General features: G+C 45.4%; 1 protein-coding gene across 1 annotated transcript in view; it reads right to left on the minus strand.

Moving 5' to 3' along the window:
- Positions 1-20,645, minus strand: part of ZNF804A (zinc finger protein 804A) — a 380,269-nt gene extending 359,624 nt beyond the window's left edge. Inside the window, exon 1 of the mRNA XM_054969888.1 lies at positions 20,507-20,645. Coding sequence (XP_054825863.1) covers positions 20,507-20,617 — 111 coding nt within the window. The 5' untranslated portion in view covers positions 20,618-20,645. The remainder of the gene's footprint in view (positions 1-20,506) is intronic.
- Between the last annotated feature and the right edge of the window lie 3,098 nt (positions 20,646-23,743).

Here is a 23,743-nt window from a genome sequence, read left to right on the forward strand (position 1 = left end):
GATAGTAAGCAATTCGAAAAGTGGCAAAGGAGGATTTTCTGATTTTGTATGGGCAGGCAAGAAACCATGAGTAAAAATGAAAATTTTGTGTGATGCCAAGGAAAGATTGCAATTGCAATTGCAATTGCCAAATATCAGATTATATTACGAAGCAGTTTGTTTGGTTTGGCTTAAAGATTGGATGTCATTGGAGAACTGCAAGCTACTAACTTTGGAAGGATATAAAAAACTGTTTGGATGGCATGCCTACTTATGGCACGATAAATTGAAAGCTGATTCTATGTTTCTACATCATTATGTGAGAAGGAGTCTCTTCACAATCTGGAAAAAATATAAAAGTTATTTGGGCGAAGGTATACCCTCGTGGGTGGTACCATATGAATCCATCGACCCGAGAGTTATTTATAACAGAGATCAATGTTTGTCCTATAAAAAGATTCTCATTCAGGAACAAAATATGATAAGAATTAAAACAGAAGAAGAGTTAGATTCATGTTATGGATAGTTTCAATATAGGCAGATAAAGGACTTATATAACTCGGATCGCTCAAAAGGGGGAATTAAATGGAAGGATTCGGAACTGGAAGAAGCTATATTGCAAGAAAGTAAGAAGAAAATTTCAAAAATTTATAAAATTCTTTTGAAGTGGCATACAGAGGACGAAACTGTCAAAGTCCAGATGGTGAAGTGGGCTATAAACTGTCAAAAGAGATATAACAAAGGAGTCATGGGAGTACCTGTGGAAAAATACAATGAAGATTTCAACTTGTACCAGTATTAAAGAAAACATGTTTAAGATGATGTATAGATGGTATTTGACGACAAAAAAAATAGCTTATGGAAATGCTAAAATGTCTGATAAATGTTGGAAATGCAAAAGGCATGAAGGATCATTGTATCATATGTGGTGGACTTGTGAGGTAGCTAGGAAGTACTGGGGAGATATTTTAGAAATGATAAATGAGATTTTACAGATTTCAATAATAAAGAACCCAGAACTCCTACTACTGAACTTAAATATGGAAGATGTTCCTATGCAATACAGGACATTGCTATTTTATATGACAACAGTGGCAAGAATACTATATGCGCAGAAATGGAAAGTGCAAGAAATACCATCTATCGAAGACTGGATACAAAAGTTGCTGTACGTGGCAGAAATGGACAAGATGACAAGAAGGCTGAGAGACCAGAACTCTGAAGAATTTTTTAAGGACTGGGGGAGACTGAAGGAGTATTTGGAGAAAAAATGGGATGTGAAGGGGAAATTATGGCAATTTTATAGTTACTAATGGGGGAAAATATTGGAGATAGGGATTTTTTTACCAGTTAAAGCAAAGTTTTAATCATTGTTAAGCGTAAGTTTTGAATAGATATAAATTTAATAGATATAATTTAGTTTACTAGGGAAATATGGGACAATAATATATAAATGGAACAGATAAGTAAGGAATATAATAAGATAAGGGTTGGAAAGCTGTTGGAAGTCTGAGAAAAAGGGGGTGAGGGAAAGGGTGGGGGGAAATTGATATTTAGGTATTAAATAAAAATGTTATTTTTAATATGTACTCACCTAATAAAAAACTTTACAAAAAACTTGAGGGAAGCTGACAAGGGTCCAACTTGTGTCAGGCGTCACTTGGAGTTTGGCTCTGAGTCCCCGAGAGGGTGTCATACAGGGCTGGGGAGCTGCATTTGGCTCGATTTCACAGTCCCCAATTGTGCCTTGCATCTTTTAGAGAAGTAAATACAAACAGGTTATTTCCAAGTATGAATAGCTCATCATTGCCTCGGCGAATTAGCTGTATGACATTTGAAGCCAAAAGTCTGCAAAAAATGTTTTGGCTTTATTTTTTATTTTTTTTAATCCAGGATTCCAAGCAGACTTGTTGAAAAGGGACAGATTTAGCAGTCCTGCAAAGTCATATACGTGTTTTCCAAATGGGAGGAGTCGTGGTCTCCAGCAACCTGCCGGTCAGAGCTTCCTCAAGTGGTATCTGATAGTGTAGCTGTTGGCAATATATCTTTGACCACAACCATCCCTTGAAAGAAAGGTGATTATTACAATTACACCAAAACCACTCTAAATTTCAATACCTACTTTGAAATGAATGTATTGTTTGATAAGTTACTGTTAAAAACTTCATTGTAAGGAATAATCTCTGTCGGTCCACACCCTGCCGCTGGTGAACCGGTGTGGTGTTCACCTTTTTGTTTCTGCAGCCCTTTCTGAACCTTGGACGTATCATCCCTGGAGTTACAGAAGGACAGATCCACAAGTCAGAAGGCCGCAGTGCAAAAGGGGTGAAGCTGCTCTGTCTGTGTCAACAGAACTTTGCCAGTGGAACTGCACCTCCTTCCATGCTCCACCCCTCCTAAGCAAAACTTCACCAGTGGAACTGCACCTCCTTCCACACTCCACCCCTCCTAAGCAGAACTTCACCAGTGGAACTGCACCTCCTTCCACACTCCACCCCTCCTAAGCAGAACTTCACCAGTGTAAGTGCACCTCCTTCCACGCTCCACCCCTCCTAACCATGTAGCTATTCTGCCATGGGTCCTGCAGCCCCATGAATAAGGGCTCAGAAAAGGGTTACAAGAACAGAGAAATGCCGGTCAATCAGTACTCAGTGCAAGTATGATACTGTTAGGTGTCAGACTATGGATGTCAGGTTATGGCAGATAGATCCCTGGATCATTCCAGCAAGACACACGTCCTTGGCTAAATGACTTTTATTCAGGAAATCAATCTTGTTACATATACACAGGTCCATAGCAGTACATGAAGTTAAAGGCAGATGAGCCTGGTAACTTCTCATTGAAAGGAATAAGGCTTAAGGGGCCATTGCAAGGCAATATACTCAAACAACCCCCTCCCTCCTAGACCACAAATTCAGAGGTAGTCTGAGAAACAGTTTCAGAGTTCACACACTAGACAGACAAGATACCGAGTAATGCAACACTTCACACACTCAAGGTCAGTCTAAATAATATCAATAGGAAAGATTGTCCGCAGCTGCCGGCCATGCTGTGAGACTGAGAAAACGAAAGTGGTTATTGCAAGTTAAGGAATGTACTTTTCAGTTACGACACAAGACCAGGTACAACACTGCGGTAACTCTGGACCATACATTTAATATTGGAATGGATGAATGGGCACAGTCAAACATGAGGAGTTAGGAACAATTTTGCTCTCAAATCCTGCTTCTTCCCTGCACTATTTTTCTCATTTGCCCTCGCTGTCCTTGCCCTCAGTTGCCCTCTCTGCCATCCCACCACTACTTCTTCATCTGCACAGTATACAGCATGGAAGCTGGCTGGGTAGCTGCTGCTGACACATGCTCGTAATGATCCTCAGAGGCACTTCACGCACCCTTGAAAGATCAGCTAGATCAGCTCTTGCCCCAGTGCATTCATCATTTAGCAGCATGCCTTTAGCAGGTGCATGCTCAAAACGGAACGGAAACACTCTGAGAATGCACTCGCACAAAGCCTTTTAAAACATTAACAAAGGTTTTCGGATGGTTTTGACGGTGCCAACAAATGGCTAAAAAATGGAATCGGTACTGAGATCACTGCAAAAAACACTTCATTCATATTACAGTTGCCAAACTAGCCTAGCGGAGGGTTTAGCAAAATGAACATAAATTAACAGGCCTTATTCTGTCACTAAAGGTAATGTTTAAAGGTCAGTTTGCCCACTGAAGTGTTCATCACGTGGCTTACAACAGTAAATCTCTTCAAATATTGGTAGCAATTCTGAAGGACACGGGTGTGGATGCTCCACAAATCAACCTTCTTGTAACTCCCAGCTACTGATTTATCTTCCCAGGCAGGTCTTCCTTCATATATATGTTGCCAACCCTTCCTGAGATTAAAAACCTGGTAAGAAATCCTCTATGACCGAGGCTTCTAAATTATAAGGCTAGTTTAGTTAGGTCTGACCTCTGAAGCTATGAAACTGGTTGCTAAGAAATGAGAGCATGAACACTGAGAATTCCCAGATTCCTTCGGAAACATCAAAGTCAATGTGACACCGCAGTCTAAGTCCTTCAGCATTCTGCTAAAAAAATGTGATCCAACCCACCCTGGCGCTGTTCTTCCTGAGAAATGTTTTATTCCAATTGGCTGAAACAGGAAATTCAGGATCCATGTTCCATGTGAAACAAAAGCTACAAGGAGGACCTTATTTAAACTTAATCAATCGTGCTTGTTCAATAGAGGTAGTTTTGAAAATGTTCACTGTTTCAGTTGGAGCAAAGGGACATTTGTCATCCATGTGCTATGTCAGACTGCGTTCCAGCTAAATGACTCACACCAGACACCTTTTTGGGTTAAGAATGGCCACAACTTTATTGATTACAGCTGGATGAAGCATTGTTCCAGCATTTGGGCACGGATCCCCGTTGGCACTAGAGGCCAGGCTGCCGACCGATGCATCTCCCGCCAGCCTCCCGCAGGCACACCTCAGCACACGTTCCATCGCCAACCCTGCCAGGTGACCCGTGCTTCCAGATCCGTTGGGCTGAGCCCAAAGGCCCACTCACCCTGTTGGGATCCGGCCCAATGCCTCAAAACTGCCAAACCCATAAAGTTGTGACAGTGCCCCCCATCAGTCCCTGATCAGTGGAAGGTGGGAGGGGAACGTGCTGCTCCTGCGGATGTCCAACTGGAATGGCGCTGACCACGTGGCTGGCACAGAGGAGGATGGACGCTCCTTCTCTTCAAGGCAGGCCCCACCTCCACTGCATCCTGCACCCGGTGTCGACCCAGCCTGCCGGTGAGTCGTCAAGCTTCCTTTCTCTGCTAAAGTAGCCAGAGAATCTCACCTGACTTGATCTGGTCTATAGATGTGAAAGAGGTTCCTTGACTTTGCAGTCCCATATTTGGTTCCCATCAGCAATAATTCTTTTCTATGAATGTAGGGACTTCTAAAGGCTTCCTTCGTAGGATGTAGCTATATCCACGCCACCCACATTTTGCCCCTGGCTTCTGTTCTTTTGCAGTATCTCTAACTTCCTGCCTTCAAAAGGGGTAACTGAAGAAGGGGAGGCAGCACATGAGCCATTGATTGCCCACCTTCTTATTTCTCAAGGCCAGGCAAAAGAAACTAGCATAGCACACACTGGTGTAATGTATTGCCCCAAATTTGTAAGGAATTGCTAGTTTACATAGCTCAAAAAGGAGATCAGACAGAATTACGGAGGATCGATCTGCCAGTGGCTATCAGCCATGATGGTTAAAGGGAATCCCTGTATTCAAAAGCAGGATCTTATCTAGGGAGGCAACAGTAGCAAACAGCTATTGCTGCTCTCCTGCCCTACTTGAGGGCTTCCAGGAGTCATCTGTAATGAATGACTGGGCTGTGATGCGGCACTTCGCTGGCCGGTGGCCCCGCCCCCTGATCTCCAGACAGAGTTTAGATTGCCCTCCATGCTAGATCAGGAGGCGGGGCCACCAGCCATGTGACCATTTTTGCCAAGGCCGATTTAAACTTTTAAAAACTTCCCCTTTCTTCCAGCTGACCCAAAGTGTGGTCCTGGGAGGGTGCACAGACTTTGCGCATGCACATGTGGCACCAGGGGCACTACCTCCTGCCAAGAGTTGCCCCCCGTGCTGAAACCAACTGAGTTCCACCACTTCTTTTCCCAGAAAAAAAGCCCTACTTATGCTTCTCCTAATCCCAGTGCGTCCACTTCTACTGCTAAGCACCAAATGTCCTGAAAAAGCGCACTCATAGAATATCCAAGATTCAGTGAATTGATTGTGAAGCAGCCACTGATTTGCATCTAACTACAAAAGCTACCCCAACAGCATGACAGAGTACTATGGGAGGGCATGAGAGAAAAGCAAAAGTGCCCATCAAGAGCCTTGTCCACAATGATGTGTTGCAGTAAACACGTGGACAATTCATGTACAGTGTACTTTGTATATGCAGTAGTAATTCTTATTCTACATTGCACGTACAGCTCAACATGGGACTTAAACACCACATTTATCTAGATTCCGGTCCCCAGTGTTATTTTTAAAGTAAATGTGCATTGGTTCTTGTTTGCAGTTGTATCGGCATTCACACAAGATGGACATGTATTTACTGCATTGTGAACAGGACTCTAGATTAGCTGGTATTAGTCTTAGGGCCAAGCTACATGATCGAGTGGAGTGCAAGTGGAGCACAAGTGAACAGGGAGGAATACATGTGAGAGCCCAGCTACAAGTGATGAATAACACTTCAACGGCAAGTGAACAGACTCGCATGTATTCCTCCCTCCACTTGCGCTCCACTTAATCATGCAGTCATTCATCACTTGTAGCTTGGCTCTGAGTCTGTTCACTTGCCATTCAAAGTGTAACTCATCACTTCTAGCTTGGCCCTGAGTTGGTTGTTGGTATTTACCCAGATCTTTCTCTCAGTTTGTCTTGCAGCTTCATTGTCTGTTTTCTACAAGACTGAGGCGAGAACAGAGAAATACAGAAAGGAGGAGAAAACCAAAGCATGTATTTCTAAGACTCTAGAACACATTCAATTAGTCTCTGTGATCCTAAATTAGAATTGCTTTTTGTCAATAGGATGCCACTGAAGCCATTCAACACCGACCCTTTGATATTCAACGTTTTCAGAATCATCCAACACGGCTGCCTTCGAAGTACAGAATTATCCACCAATTAAAATGCAGGAGACCCAAAAGAAGTACGTTGGTTTCTTCCTCTTTTGTTAAATGTCAGAAAACGTAATGTGGCATATGGACAGATGGACAAAGTGGGAACAGAAGAAATGTGTCTATGTTAATTCCTAGGAATTTTTTTTAAATCAAGGAAAAAATCACAAAGATAAGCAATACTGGGAATTTATAGGAGATGCTGTAGCTGGATTTGTTTCCTTCTTTTTGCTGCTAATAGAAGGGTTGGGTCGGCGCTCTTGTGCTTACATCATGGAGCCGTCATGGAAGAAAAACAGATATTTATGAGAATAGTCACACCAAGAGCCAGTTTAGTACAGTGGTTAGATTAAGAACCTGGAAACTGGGTGCAAATCTCTGTCTGTCGCCAAGCATGGTTGGAAGACCTTGTGCTTAACACGCTCAGCCTGAGAGGGTTGTGGAAGGGCAAAACAAAGGAGGGAAGAACACCACCCTGAACTTCTTGGAAGAAGGGTAAGATAAAGCTGGAAGAAGTAACAACAACAACAATAACATTTGATTTATATGCCGCCCTTCAAGGCAACATAACCTCTGCTCAGAGCTGTGTTGTTATTATCCTCACAACAATCACCCTGTGAGGTGGGTGGGGCCGAGAGAGCTCTGAGAAGCTGTGACTGACTCAAGGTCACCCAGCTGGCTTCAAGCAAAGTAGCAGGGACTCAAACCCAGCTCTCCAGATTAGAGTCCTGCTGCTCATCCAACTAAAATATTTATAACATGCTTGGGGGTACAAAACTGTGGCCACAGTGGCTTGACAATCTCCATAGGCCATGATTTTTAATATATAGTAAAATCTACAACTGAAGAAGCACAAATGAACAGAACGAAACCAATCCCTATATGGACTCTAGCAAAGTAGCAAAATCCGGAACCAGGCCATCCAGCAATGCAAACCCAAATTAACCCTAGTGCTTGTGGGGAAAACTTTACTGACCTCAGAAAAGCCTGAAGATCAGGGTCAGAGATGGCACAGTTGTGACGCCAGTGCCAAAAAGGCCACATGCACTGTGCTGCCTCCGGGCAGGGGATAGGGGCCTGGCACATACCTTGGGGGAGAGGGGGTGCGTGCACACGAAGCACGCGTGCATGTTAAGCATATGCACACATGCCCCCACAGGTGCGACGACGTCACTTCAGAAGTGCCGTCATCGTGCAGCCCCTGGGAACAGGTCCAGGCTCTTCAAGGGCTCAAAATGGGCCCGATCCGCTCTGAAACGGGCCCATTTTTGAGGCGCTGCAGAGTACAGGGGTGCTCCTGCACTCTGGAATGCCTGAAAATGATCCCATTTTGCCACAGATCGGGCTCGTTTTCAGGTGCTGTGGAGTGCCAGAGTGCTCCTGTGCTCTGCAGCAGCCCCGATCCGGGCCAAAACAGGCCTGATCCCGGTGGCTGCTGCGCACAGGAGCACGCAGCGCCGTGGGGGAGCCCACAGGGAAGGTGCGTGCCCCCCTGCCAGTTAGGTAAGTGGAGGTGGGGTGAGGGAGCAGGGGCAGGGGATCCTCCACCCCCACCAGGGGTCTGGGATCCCTAACTTGGAGACATATTATGTTGCAGATTCACAGATTCCTTGCACATGTAGTGCAATAGCTAATCATGTATACTGGGAAGGCCCTGGTTGAAATCCCAGCTCCACAAAGAATTCTCTGAGCAACTTCTGGAAAGCTGCTGTATCCATTTCAGTTCCTCTTCCACTCATCTACTACAATTTAGGTATTACAGTACTGCACTACTATACAGGGCTGTTGTCAGGATTACTAAAATAAGATGTGCCACAGCATTGTTATTCAACATAACCAAACTTTTGAATACATTAGCACAGTGACTACAATGTGTTATTTTTCCCTTAAGTGCTTTGGAACAATTTATTTGTTTCTTTGAAAATTTACAGGATTTTAGTTGAAAGTCTGCATACCTAAACGATAAACAAAACCATTCAAAATTGCCAACATCAATTAAAACATAAATGAATCGTAGAATCATAGAGCTGAATCACAGAGCATCTAGACCAACCCCCTGCCCAATGTAGAAACACCCTAAAGCATCCCTGACAAGGATTCATCCAGCCACTCCTTGAAAACTGCCAAGGAGGAAGAACCCACCACATCCCCACGCAGCCGATTCCACTGATAAATTACTCTTAATGTCAAGAAGTTTTTCATAACGTCCAGCTGGCACCTTCCCTCCTGTTGTTTAAACCCGCTGCTTTCAGTCCAATCCTCTGTTGCCAACAGGAACAGCTCCCTTCCCTCCTCTAAATGATAGCCTTTCAAATACTTAAAAAGAGCAACCATGTCTCCCCTCAACCTCCTCTTCTCCAAACTGATCATTCCCCGGTCCCTCAGTCTTTCCTCATTGGGCTTGGCCTCCAGGCCCCTGATTATCCTGGTTGCTCTCCTCTGTACCCGTTTCAATTTGTCCACATCCCTTTTGAAGTGAGGCCTCCAGAACTGCATACAATACTCCAAGTGGGGGCCTGACCAACATGGTATATAGTAGGACAATGATGTTATGCCTTTGGTGATAGACCCCGAGATCGCATTCACCGTTTCTGCTACTGCATTACACTGACTGCTCATATTTAGCTTTCCATTCACCCACACCCCAAGATCCTGTTCACAAACACCACTACCAAGAAGTGTATCTTTTATTGAGTATGCATGCTTTGCCTTTTTGTTACCCAGGTCAGAATCCAGCACTTATCCTTGTTGAAACGTAGAAACATTTCAAAGGATGTCTGAATATTTACTAAATCAGTTACACAATGATGGCAAAAATTGTACAGGCTAAAATTTTTGTCCTAAATATTTGTATTTTTACATCCTACCACCCGCCTGCACATCCTCTACTTGCAAAGGTGGTGGTACAGCCAGGACTACTTCAAGAAACATGAACGTTGTACTGACTGATCACATATTAGCTGAGGATAAAACAGGAGGGCGAAACTGCATTCCCCTCTGCTTCCTCTCCTAAACAGGTAAACCATTGAGTAAACTTTTTCAAAGGGATCTGTGTATAAAGCCAAACTGTTAGGGAGAGGAATAGAGATGGGCACAAACCAGAAAAAAACCGAACCATGTGGTTCGTGGTTCATCAAATTTCATGAACCACGAATTTTCATGAACCTGCCCCTGGTTCACGAACCAGTTCATTTGGTTCGTGAAAACGTCACATCCAGGTCAGAAAATCATCACTTCCAGGACAGCAGAAGGTCACTTCCGGGCCAGCAGAAGTTCTGCAGGAAGTCCATCCCCTGTTGCCTAGGAAACTGATTGATTGGCACCAGACTGTCTGCTGTGATGAACCAAAAAACGAACCAAATGAACCAGCCTAAAGTTCGTGGTGGTTCATTAGAAATGGGATCTGACAAACCGTGGTTTGTGAACAATGAACTGGCCTGGTTCGTGCTTAATTTTGGTTCATATTTCAGTTTGTGCCCATCTCTAGAGAGGAACTGCACATACAGGACTGACCAGCTAAGAACATGAGTATTCCACAGAGAAGCCAACAAGATGTTTCTGGGTCTTTCTTGGGACAAGAGATGGTGTTATCATCACTGAAGTAGTGATGTGATTCATGTTCATATTTATGTGGATTTGTCTTGGCCACGAAGCATGAGAAACTCAGGGTTATGAATTAGGAATATATGGAAGCAGCCATATACCAACTCAGACCACCCATTCATAGCACTATATTCTTTACTAACTGCCAGTGGGGTCTTGGGAAAGAGAGGAGTTTCCACTCTGCTGCTAAGACACAATGAAGTTGTCTGGGATTGAATCTGTGGCCTTCTGCATGGAAGGTGGAGCTCTATCATTGAACCACAGTCCTAGCTAGAGATGGGCATGAACAGCAATACGAACTTTAAAAAGCCACAAACAGCCCAACCAGCTGTTTGTGAACAAGCTGTTCATGAGGCCCCATTCTAAATGAACATGTGGTTGTGGCAAGCCTCATTCATTGCTGTTCATCAAGCCAGACAATCTGGCACCTGCAATCAATTCCCTTGGCAACCAGAGGCAGGGACTGCCTGAACTCTGTCTGAACTTCTGCTGTTGCCCTGGAAACTCCAATCTAAGCCCAATTTAGCTTGATAGGCAGGTCTTCCTTTCAAGTATGGAGCTCCAAATTTGTTACAAGGAAGCAAAGAGCAGGGGGGAGGGGGGCTCCCAGCTCTGGTTTTGCAGACAGTGAGGGAGAGACTGTTGCTGTTGGCATTTTGAGAGAGAGACAGGGAGAGTGCATTGGAGCTTGAATTTTCTTTGTGTGTGGTGGGATAGGGATCTACCCCTTCAGGTTCCAGGGCTGCAGCCAGGCTCTGGATCAAGCTATTATTTATTACTGGTACCTTTCCTGCTGCCTGCTCAGGTAAGGTTTCTGGGAGTGGTGCGGTAGGGATCTACCCCTTCAGGTTCCAGGGCTGTTGCCAGGCTCTGGGCCAAGCTATTATTTATTACTGGTACCTTTCCTGCTGCCTGCTCAGGTAAGGTTTCTGGGAGTGGTGTGGTAGGGATCTTGATGGCTCAAGGAGAGCCTGCTGGCCCCCACGAACAACGAACATGTTTGTGAACAGGTCTTGTTCGTTTTTCGTGGATGGCAATGAACAACAAACACCATGTTCATTTATTTTTTTCTGTTTGTGCCCTTGTCTAGTCCTAGCCCCTACTAGACTGACATACATCAAATTCACAGGATGCAGAAGTGCAGGTTAATTCAGGAAATGCAAAAACACCATGAAAGAAAGTAGCTTCAGATATCAACTTTGCAACTGATCGCATTGACAATAAGTAAGTTCAGTGAGAAAAGAGCTCAATTTAGCATGACCGCCCAACTAAGACTCATCAGGAAATATTCCAACAGCGCAATGGAGCAATGCTGAATCATGCATCATTATGTGCCAGAGCAGTTCCAGCATGTTGTAGTGGTTAGGATCTGGGAGACCCAGGTTCAAATCCCTGCACTGCCAGGGTAGCATCCTGGTGACCTGAGCCAGTCGCACCCTCTCAACCTAACCTAACACAGCGTTGTTGTAAGGATAAAATAGGGGATAGGAGAATAATATAAGCTGCTTTGGGGAGAATGGTGGGATATAAATAGTCAATAAATAAATAAATAGTACAGCTGTAATCAATCTCTTCCTAGATTTTCCATTCTCAGACAGGAAATTCCAAGAGATGCTCACAGTAGCACAATAAAAAAGAGTCCAGTAGCACCTTTTAGACTAACCAACTTTATTGTAGCATAAGCTTTCGAGAATCACAGCTCTCTTCGTCAGATGCACGGAGGGCAAGAAGAAAGTGGTCAGATATATAGGTGGAGAGGGGAGGGAGGAGTAGATGCAAACAGTAGCTTCTGATATGGAGATCAGTTTGCTTCTGTTAAGGATGTCAGTTACTTCTGATAATGAGATAACCATTCATAGTCTCTATTCAGTCCCAGCTTGACTGAGTCAGATTTACATAGCACAATACTTAATGACAAATACTCAATGACAATAGTAGCACAATACTCAATGACATGCGGATCCTATGCAATTCATGGCCGACTTCACACTGCTTACCAGCCATGGAACATCGCGCCAAGCTCCCAGAATGACAGCGTCTTCCGGGCGCGATTTCGTGCAAGAACAGCCATGGAAAGAAATGCAAGGTACAAATGAAGTAAGTGAACAAACAACAGTGCATTAACGGAGATCAACAGTGTAAAAACTCTTAAATGTGAACTTTCCCAATAATAATAACAGCAGCAACAAGGCTGGTTGTTGGGGGTTTTCCGGGCTGTATTGCCGTGGTCTTGGCATTGTAGTTCCTGACGTTTCGCCAGCAGCTGTGGCTGGCATCTTCAGAGGTGTAGCACCAAAAGACTCTTTTGGTGCTACACCTCTGAAGATGCCAGCCACAGCTGCTGGCGAAACGTCAGGAACTACAATGCCAAGACCACGGCAATACAGCCCGGAAAACCCCCAACAACCATCGTTCTCCGGCCGTGAAAGCCTTCGACAAAGCAACAAGGCTTTTTACACAGACAGGAAGACTATAGGGAGGGGGTCTCAGATGCTCCACTAATGAGTTAGGGACCTTAGACTTCACCACTATGTTGCCTTACATACTATCTGTTGCTTTACATCTGTGCTCCTGTGTGCTACCCGCGCTTCATGTTGTCTAATGTCAGCCCTAGAATTGCTTACGTTCTCTTTCAGCATTTCTTCAGCTCTGCATTGGATTCTTGCTAATGCTATATCTTGTCAACTTGTATTTATTTACCCTATGCTATTATGGAACTGTCCTTGAAATTGACCGTACTAATCTCACACTGAGTAATCCGCCTTGAGTCTCAGTGAGAAAGGTGGGCTATAAACGACATAATAAATAATGAATAAATAAACAACAACTGCACCAATATACCACTCTTCTAGACAGAGCAGTGAACAAAGCCAGTCTCATTATTATCCCCTCAATGCCGCTGGGCTGAGAGGAGGGGCTTCCTCGAGGTCACCTGTTGAGCTCACTGCAGTAGTGGGATTCGAACCAATAGGGTGCTGATTTGCAACCCTTGTTCCAAGCACACACACACACCTGTATTTTTTGTTTGCATACCATTGGTGCAAACGCAATATTGAAGGCAGAAGATCAATCAGATTGGATTAAGCGTACTGCAGTCCTTCAGGTTAAATACTGGCTCTAAAGTAAGAGGCAAACACTAAGGCCATTTCCACACGTCTTGCCTGCCTGCAGAACATCGCGCAAAATCACACCAGGAAGATTCTGTTATCCGGGAGTTTTGCGCAAAATCTGTGGGTCATCAAAACCAACAGCTGAAAAAGCTGATGTGTTTTCACTGGAAAATCAGGCAAAAAGACAATCAAAACTGTCTGTTCTCCACAGGGCAGAGAACTTCTGGGGCTCCCTTGCTTCCTGAAGCTGCCTTGATTTCTGAATCTTCGGGATAAAATCCAAAGGAATGGAACAGAGAAATACAGGCAGCATCAGGCCATTATCTGCCAGCCGAGGACAGAGGGGGACCCATATATATACTGCTCTAGTTTGAGCTATTCTTTAGTGTTTTGCTTGTTGACAACCACAGCTAACAAAGATGTCAAATATACAGAGCAATTTGTCTTAAGCCAGCGGTAATTTGATGGGGCTTTACACACACGTCTCAACATGAGCACACTTCTTTTACACAGTTCTATCCCAAGTACTTCATGCAGCATGGAATGCAAATATGTAGTCCAACATCCACTGTAACTACTGCCGCTTTTACAATCGTATCATAAACTGATTTAATGCCAAAGCAACAGGGCTTTTTTTCAGGGGGAACGCGGTGGAACGGAGTTCCGGCACCTCTTGAAAATACTCGGCAATAGTGCTTGAAAATAACGTTATTTCAAAGAAACCCATGTGTTTCCTCCTTATTCCCCTCTTGAGAGTTCCGCCACCTCTTTTCCCAGAAACCCCCCCCCCTGCAAAGCAGTATAAGTGAAGCACGCAAAAGCACGCAGCCTTCTCTGGGACAGTAGACGGCACACAGATCGCCAGTGTCCTTTTTCAAAAGTTTCTTTAACTTCAGAAAATGTCAAGCGCACGTACAGCTTGTACCTTGGCCCGTTTAGAAGCAAGTCCCACTGAGTCCATCGGGGCACCTAATCAGTATGTGCGCAGTGTGGTGTACTGGTTGGAGATGCATTTCCCAATGTGTGGGTCTTGCTCCAACAGTGGATCACAAACCCTGTGAAAGGCAGTCCCAGGCTGTTGCGACAATTGATTTGCGCACGCTCTGTTTTTTAGAAATGAATCACCATAGCAAATACATTTGTACTTGGGGTTCCCCATACAAAAAGGTTGGGAACCACTGGGTTAGGCTATCACACTCAGATTGGGAGAGGAAGTTTCCTTGGTGACTCTGGGCCAGTCTTCCGTCTCAGCCTAATCTACCTCTCAGGGCTGTTGTGAGGATAACGTGAGGAAGGGAAAACCAGATGTGCAGCCTGAGCTCCTTGGAAGATGGGATGGATAAAAATCACTAGCTAGACAGATTGCAATCTTTGAGGCATTACAGTTCTGAAGGGCACTGAAGTTTTGAAAAGAGGGGCAAACTATTTCTGCTGATTTCCTACTGTAGCCATTAAGTCCCCTTTACTCAGGATCAGCACAGGTACGAAGGAAGGTCCGCAATAGGAGGGGGGCACTGGAGGAATTTCCCCCTCTTTCTGCCGTCTTTGACACAAGTGTCCCTTGAAGCTCAGTGTATGGACATGGGCATGAGAAGGTTTGCATTATAAATCTCATCCTAGTAAACGCCTATTAAAGGGACAGGACACATTTCTCTCCAGGCAGCTGGCAACCCTAGGTGGGATACAGCCTCCATTTTCTTCCAAAAGAAAGTGTTGCCTCTTGACACTTCCTGCTTCTTGAAATAAATTTTATTTCCAACCTATTTCCAATGCAGAGGGACTTCAGTGCAAGGCGCTTGGATCAACGGGGCGCACGACTGTGCTGGTAATCTTCTAATAAGGCTATTTACTCTGGCATAAGACAAGCTTCCCACTTGTCTTTTAGAAAGGCTGAAGTTGTTGCTCTCAGGCCAAATAATTCATTGCTGGAAAAAAACATTAACAGCTAAGAAATAACTAGTCATTGCCGACGCTTTCTACATTCCCTTCCCTTATTACACTGCCTACTGTGCTGCCAACAACATATGCCGACACTCCATAAGGTTTTCATTTCCACCTTCAACAGATACCAAAAAGCAATATGTACAACAGTTGCTTCAATCCAACCTTCGCGGTTGCCCGAGGTGCTCTTCTATTAGCTGCAAATAAGTCTCTGGGATTCTGCGCCTCTCAAAAGTTGTTTTGCTTTTGCGATAGCTCTGAATGCCACTCACTAACATGCGGGCTTGAAGAGCTCCTGCTCGAAGGGCTCGCACGCCAAGCGTTGTGGGGACTCCCTTCCCATACCTCCAAAAACATACATTAGTGGATCACTCATCCTTACGCCTCTGCATAGCCGTGAGATGAAACATTTGCCAACTCTCAAGGAGGGAAAGTTGCAATGTGTGATTTAGTCCCTCCCTCCCCCAAGACTGTTTTAATGACCTTACCCCTTCCACGCCTTCAAGAACTGGGGAGGGGGGGGAATCACACGTCTTGCAGCATTCCCAACCTTTTTACTTCTCCAACCCATTGCTTGTTTACTGCAGGGCTTATTAGTCACTTCCTTGGTACAAATCCATTTTTCCACTCTCACAGCTGACTCTTACGAGATCTCTTCTCCCTTCGTTACTGTTCAGCTTCTTTTTGCCTCTTTCCGCAACTAGGTTTCTTGTTAGACCCAGAAAACTGTAAAGATGACGTTTTGTCACAGTTTTCCCACGCAGGAAGACAAGCTGAGGTCATGCAAGGAACCGTGGGAGGAGGATGAAACTATCTGGAACTCCCACCCTAGTAGTGCAACACTGAGCCAAGTTATACCTCCCTGTGTCAATTAGCTTAGAAAAGTGTAATTCTGCTTGGGATGTCAGTGTAATTCACCCTATAGAATGCCACAGGATCTAATGAGTTTGAGCAGAACAATCTCTCTTTTCCCCTTAACAGACTCTTAACGGCTCTCAACATTCCTTACTCCTGGGGCATATTGAGTCGTCATCAGTCCATTTATGAAGATTTCTTTGTGGAGTGGTAATCCATAATTTAGAAAATTGTCTTTTCATAGCTGACTAATCCCCTGACTATATAAAGACTCCTACTTGAAAGCTAGTGTGGCGCAGCTGTTAAGACGATGAGACTAGGATCTGGGAGTCCCAGGTTCAAATTCAGGGAAGCTAGCTGGATGCAATTGGGCCAGTCATGCATATTTAGCCTAGTTTACCTTGCAGGGTGGTTGTGAGGATAATATGGAGGAGAGGAGAATGAGGTAAGCCACTTTTTGGGTCTCTGTTAGGGAGACGGTTAGGGTCTAAATGAGTTAAATAAATTGCCTGTGAATGGGTTTTTGCTGCTTTTGTGATTGGCCCATAACCTACTCTTTTCATGATTAGACTAAGTGAAATATATGGAGTGTTTCTGACTTTATTTCCAGAGGAATTGCATTATTCACCTCCAAGCCTGGAATGGTGGTGGGAATGAAAGCTCTCTCTTCTCAACCCAAAAAAGAAAAAAATGGGGGGGGGGGAAGCCTGGGGTCCTGGGATTTCAGCTTCTGTTCTCACCAAACCACTTCCTTCTCCCCAGCAGCTCCACTGCTGCACAAGTCCCCTCCGAAGGAATACAAAACTCAACAAAACAAGAGTATAAAGAAGCGAGCTGAAAGCAGGGGGATAAACTGCTCAGCAGTGGCCCCTGTTGGCTAAAGAAAGAAATTGCAACAACATAAAGAATAAACTCTACCAGGAGCAGAAATAAGGCTTTTTCTTTTAAATTATTTGTACTTTCATGCTCTTTTTAGAGGCCTTTCCTTTCTGTGGATCACTTCCTGGAAAACAAATTTGCCACACAATTACATGCACACTCCCCCCCCCCCCACCAAACTATCAATCGAACCATTTCTGCTTTAGCTTAATAAGCTTCCAATAAGCTTTTGTGTCTTTTTAGTGGACCTTTAGTGGACCACTACCTTTAGTGGTAGACCTTAACTCTTCAGGACAAAGAGAAGGCAAAACTTCGTAAGCACCAGCCTTCCCCCAGAAGAAACCATGCATTCCAAACGCGTGGCATGGTGGTCCGATTAGGACTCGGGAAACCTTCCACGGCACACCCGGTAGCCCACCGGGTGACCTCGGGCTAGTTATTACATCTCAGCCTAATCTCAAGGTGGTGACAAGGTTAAAATGGAGGTGGAAGGGAACCATATACATCATCCTGAGCATTTTGGAAGAAGAGCAGGATAAAATGGGACAGGTGGACCTTTTTCTGCAACCCCCAGACGGCTGGGGTTCAAGCGCAATGACAAGCAAAAGGGAGGCAGCCTTTCCTTGATTAAGCACCTAGCAGAATCATTTGAACATCTTAAGAGTGACTAAAAGGCATATCCAATTAATTGGCCCAAAAGCGTTTGCTTAAATGTTGATTGTCGTCGACACAAGAGCTGATTCCGCACACGTTGGATAATGCACTTTCAATGTACTTTATCAATCGTTTGAGGTGGATTTTTTGTTCCGCACATGAAAAAATCCATTCCAAATGATCTATAAAGAGGATTGGAAGTGCATTATCCAACGTGTGCGGAATCACTCAAGTACTCATAAAATTCACAAAGAGCAACCACTAATTAAGATGAGGCGTTCTTCCTTTCCTATTGCACAGACGGGAATGACTTTTCTGAGATGCTTTCTTTCTGTATGCTTTAGAACTATTTAATATGGAAATTAATGCCAATTTAATTGATTAATTAATTAAACGTCATGTGGTTAGTTGACTAAGGAGGAGCCTTCAATAGGTGACAGCCCTAGTTTTATCCCTGTTCATTATGCTGATCCATTTGGCTGCTTAATATTTTTGATGACAATATATCCATTCTGACACTAGACATTATACTGATTGTATACTTGAATGCCAGTGTCGTTAGAGTACCGGACCAAGATCTGTGAGACCCAGGTTCGAATCCCCACTCTACCATGAAAGCTTGCTGGGTGACCTTGGGCCAGTCACGCTCTCTAAGCCTAACCTTCTTCCATAGGGTTGTTGTTAGGAGAATGATGGTTTGTGTCCCCTCTGGGGAGAAAGGTGAAATATAAATAAAGCATCAGGATAAAGTACAATAAATAAAGTGTATGTCTCAGAAGAACTCCCAAATCTCCTCTACTTTAAATTATTTTAAGAAGTAACTTACATCCGGCTTGACTGGCTCTGTGAAATAATTTTCAATTTAAAAAGAAATGCATTTTGTTCTGGAGAGCATTACATTTTATTATAGCCGATTTCTCTCATATTACTTTTCAAGAAGTCAGCCAGATGACTTTCATTAAATTAACTTTTTAAAAACTTGCCCAAAATACAGAAGCCAAATTAGATCAGAGACAAAGGCCAATTTGACTCAAAATAACGTCAAGGCATCCGATGTTATCAGTGCAATCCTACGCAAAATTAAGCCCTTCTAAACCCATTGAAGTCAATGAGCTTAGAAGGGCATAACTCTTTTTAAAGATGGCACAGTTTCTGAATTGTAGAGTTGGGTGTTATTGTGTACCCTTCTAAATGAGAACTGGAAAGCGAGTATAGATTCTTATGAAAATCAAGGCTTGCTCCCAATAGACGTGAATCACAAGTGGAACTTGCACGCATACTAGCTGAGCATAACAAAGAAAATTGAGAGAGAGAGCCATGTTTTCTAACTTAATCTCCATTGCCTATAGGGACGCTGCTTGCTGTCTCATAGAGAAGATTGTTTTGGCTACAACGAGAAGCCCGTCAGCTGGAAGCGAGACTCCTTCACTCTGCTCAGCAGTTACACCCTTCTGAGCTGAGTGACTTTAATTGACTTAGAAGGCTGCAATTGTGTTTAAGATGGCACTGCAAACCACGTTTATCGGAACAAAGCATTATTTTATCTGCAACATTTCAACTTCACTTTTCCACCAAGTTCAGGATTGCCAATCACTTCTGTTCAGACACAAGGAACCCTCAAAACCTGCCAGCTGAGCATTACAGACCTGTTCTGGAGTGCGATCCTAAACATGTTTCTTTTGGGGGGGGGGGAATATGTTTCCTTGACCTCATCTGGACTTGCTTCCAAGGAACTGTATGAAGTATCTTCTAACAAAGATTCAGAGAACTGTTATCTGTATGAACCATTTACTTCCATAGAAATGAATGCATAGGAGAAATTGAGACTGAAACACAAACTGAAACGCCACTATCAGTTCACACACTGGAGAGTTGTTTGGAAGTTCCAGCAACATCAGTTTTCTTGCCCTGGTCGTTTGACAAGTTTGGTTCCCTATCCTTCATTATAGCTATGAACATTTGTACTCCTACTGTGGGGTTTTGGCTATGTGTCCTCTTTGATAACCGTTAGGGTGAATACAGTAATAGTGTATGAGGAGGGTTTGGAACATGCTGAAATAACACACGCGCCAGTTTTCCGAAACTATCGGATTAGCATATTGGTAAATCTTATTGCACAACTGGCCCCAAACTTTGCTTAGTCTGTGTTTCAGCCACAAACCTGCTAAGCAGCCAACTTCAGCCAACACAGCGTGCTACCTGAGGCCATCCTTTCCGCCAAAAAGGCATATTCTATCTAGCCCCTGTTGCTATACAAAAGTTTCAGACTGGGAAAGTGATGAGAAAGCAAAGCTCCTTCGCCTGTTACTCCCCAAACCCTTCTGGGCACCAGGGAACCTTTGGAGGGCATCCACACGGCCCATTACTGGCGGAGCTACTCCACTTCGGCAGCATACCATGCTCTGCCACACGTGCAACATCTACAAAGCCGAAGTCCTCCAGCAAGGGGTTTAGTCTTCCGACGGAAGCGAACCTGCCCGGCCGCGCCAAGGCAAGCCACGCGTCCGCCTCCTCGACAAGAGCGAAGCAACGCCAAGACGATGCCGCGCCGATTCGGCAGAACACCCACCCGGCCCCCCGTCGCAAAGCCGCTTTAAGCCGCCCGCGCGAAGGAGCGGCGGGCGAGCTCCGGACTCCCGAGTCCCCGGCCCGCCCTCTGCGAAGCGACTCGCAGCCCCGCAGGGCGCACGGAGCGGCCCCATCGCCGGGAAGCCGCGCCCGGGGAGAGCGCCGCAGCCTCGGGCAGAGGCTCTCCGCCGGGGAGCTGTCCGGGCCGGCGGTGCTGAAGCGCGGCGCGGCGCTTACCAGAGTTTTGGTGCCGTCCTTGCTGAGCGGCCCGCGGAAAACTCCCTTGACGTTGCGAAAGTGCCCGTTGCTGAGGTGCGCCGAGCTGATGACGATGTAGTAGCACTCCATGGGGCGCGGCGGGGCTCCCCGGCGGAGCGCCGCGCCGAACCGAGCCGAGCCGAGCGGCGTCTGCGGCTGGGCAGGCGGCTCCGCGCGGGGCTGTTATAGCGCGCTGCCTTGCCGCTCCGCCGCGCGGGCCAATGGCAGCCGCCGCCGGGCTGAGCCGCCGCCGCCGCCGCCGCACGCCGCCCCTCCGCGCTCCCGGCGCCGGAGAGGACCGCGCGGCAGCCCGCCGCCGCCGCCGCTGCCAGGTGCGGGGGGCGGAGCGGCGCGGCGCGGCCCTGACTGGTTGGCCCGGGGACGCCTCCTCCGCGCAGCCAATCGCGACCGCACCCTGCCCGCCAGCCCCTCGCCCTCGGCAGCCGGCGGGGAGGACCGGGCGCCGCCGCACGGGCAGCCGCTACGGAGCCGCGAGCTGCCGAGAAGAGGCTGCTCAGCCGGGGGTCTGGCCCGGCCCCTGCGCCCGCCTCCTGTGCGGGACGCCGCCTGCGAACGTGCGGGCGCGGAGCAGAGGGAGCCTCTGAGCATGGGCAGAGTGCTTTTCTCCCAGGGCGGCCGCGGGCAGGGCTTTCCCGGGCTCCTCCGGCTCCGGCTCCGGCTCCTCTTCTTCTTTGTCCGGGGAACCGGCCGCGCGGTAACCCTCTCCGGCCGACCCCTCCAGCCCTCCCTCGGTCTCGGCCGCTGCCGTGAAGCGGCTTTATGGGGAATAAACGGGGCTCATTAGCAGGCACTTAAAAGGATCAATAGCAGCCGGCGGAAGGCCTAGGGACCTTTTCCTTCTTCGGCGGCTTTACGGAGACTTTGATTTCTTTCTCCAGCCCGAAAATGGCTTAATTGGTTCGAGCTGACTGCGGCGCAAGCGCTCCTCGGCGTCTGGTTGGGAAAGGGGGGGGGGGGGGGGGAGAAACCTCGGGACTAGAACTACAGAATCGCCAGAGGGGGTCAGACGGGGGGTGGGGTGGGCAGGGTCGTGAAAAAGTTCCGTTTACACACTTGGGAGCTAAATGAGTAGTATATTCATAATACGCTATGTTTTTTATCAATCTATTCGTGGTTTTTAACCGTATAAATTGATGTGTTTCAATATGTTGTAATCCGCCCTGAGCCCTTCGTGGGGAGGGCGGAATAGAAATCCAAATAAAATAAAATATAATAAAAATACTCTAGAGGATCCCGGGAGAAATAATGCATTATCTTTATTTCCGCAGTTACAGTACTAAGTTATTAATTACTATGCTTCAGAAAGGGGTCCTTTGCAGTCATTTGTTGGGACTTGTTAGCTTTAATAAAGCCACGTGAATTATGATCATACCTGACATAATACTGTAAGAAACCAAATGCCAGCCAGCCTCCAAGAGCAGCTAGCTGGAAAGGGAGCTCCCTACTTCACAGAGCAATACTGAGCGGGACTTACTCGCAGGAAAGGTTTAGTAGAGCCCTTGCCTTCCCTGGGTGGTCCATAACCCACAAGGGGTGTCACATGGATCTAAGCAGAGTGTCACCACTAACCTGACCAATATACCCCCCCATTTTTTTAGAAGAGGAGACCCTAAAGACCTGGAGAAGGAGAAAGACACATGGAGAGATGGACATCGGACCAAAGAAGGAAGAACTTTAACATACAGCTGTGTTTCTAATGGTTAAAGAAAGGGCTAGTCCTAATTTACAGCATCCTAGTGTTATAGGGGAGCCCACTCATTTGGGAAAAAAGCCCCTCTGTCCCAAGATATTTACATTAGAGGTTACCCAAGGTGCACAGAGACAATCAGCTTACAAGAGCAGGCTCACGCAATGAGTCTCCTCAAACTGCTGCTCTACAGCTAATGGCGGGGGGGTGGAGAGAAGAAGGGCGGTGATGGATATCAGAAGGCAAGAATTTAGCTCATTAGGGATAATGCCTGCTGGGAGGGTTCTTTCTTACAGTGGCTTTAGAGATGCATTTCCTAGCTATCCACATGGGGGAGTCTGGAAATCTTCTAAAAAAGGGCCGTGTTTACAAAACTTACGTTGAAGACCGAAGATTTAGGTAGATTTCCCTACCTCTTTTTTTCTTGGATTTTTTTTAAAAAAGTGAAATACAGGCTTCTCGTTCTAAAAAGGCAGTTTTGCAGCAAGATAATTGTGTTGCAGAAGTGTAATCTCAGCCACGATCAGCAACATGAAACAGCCATAGTGTTCCATCAAGATCCCCCAAACAACTGAAGTGTAAACCCTTTCCTTTTTATTAATGTCAATCAAAATATCCCAAAATAGGAAGTAAATGCTACAACAGAACTCTTCCATGCTGTCTGTTGGTGGTGGTGGCAGTTCAAAGTATAATGGAAAATTCCAAACTTTGTTTTCTTCTTGAAATGGAAACTCAGTGGTGATGCAAACTTAACTAGATTATATGGTACTGGCTGAAAAACTGATTTCAGGATTATTGGAGGCTAGTGGAATGGAAAAGCAGTCAAGAAATAGCTGGCCTCCCTATGAAAATACAAGCACGCATACATACGTGTATGTATGACAGAGGAATATATAATTGTGCTAACCCGCTGCAGCCAAAATACTGAAAGAATTTTGTGCTATTAGAGACTAACAAGTTTAATATTGTACCAGCTCTGTAGATCATTCAATTGGTTTATCTGTTGTTGTTTTTAATATTTAATTACTGGGAGGTTTGGGAAACTATTTTTATGGCGGAAGACTCCTTGAACATAGGACAGCGTAAGCACTAAGCAAATAAAATGATTTTATTTGCTTTTCATAAACGATGCAAAACTGAACTATTCAAAAAGGCTTTTTACTCAAATGGGAGGGCTGTATTGTAGGAATGGGTACTCCTATGTACCACCAGTGCTCCATGTTGTCTAATGTTGATCCTAGAATTGATTTTGGCTGATTCTGCACACGTTGGATAATGCATTTTCAATGCACTTTATCAATTGTTTGAAGTGGACTTTTTGTTCCGCACATGAAAACATCCATTCCAAATGATCTATAAAGAGGATTGGAAGTGCATTATCCAACTTGTACGGAATCAACATATGTTCTACTTCAGCATTTCTTCAACTCTGTATTGGATCCTATGTCTTTTAAACTTTTATCTATTTAGGTTATGGCATTGTTTATGGAAATGTCCTTGATACTGTA

Source organism: Eublepharis macularius, chromosome 2, assembly GCF_028583425.1.
Source record: "Eublepharis macularius isolate TG4126 chromosome 2, MPM_Emac_v1.0, whole genome shotgun sequence".
Classification (NCBI taxonomy): domain Eukaryota; kingdom Metazoa; phylum Chordata; class Lepidosauria; order Squamata; family Eublepharidae; genus Eublepharis; species Eublepharis macularius.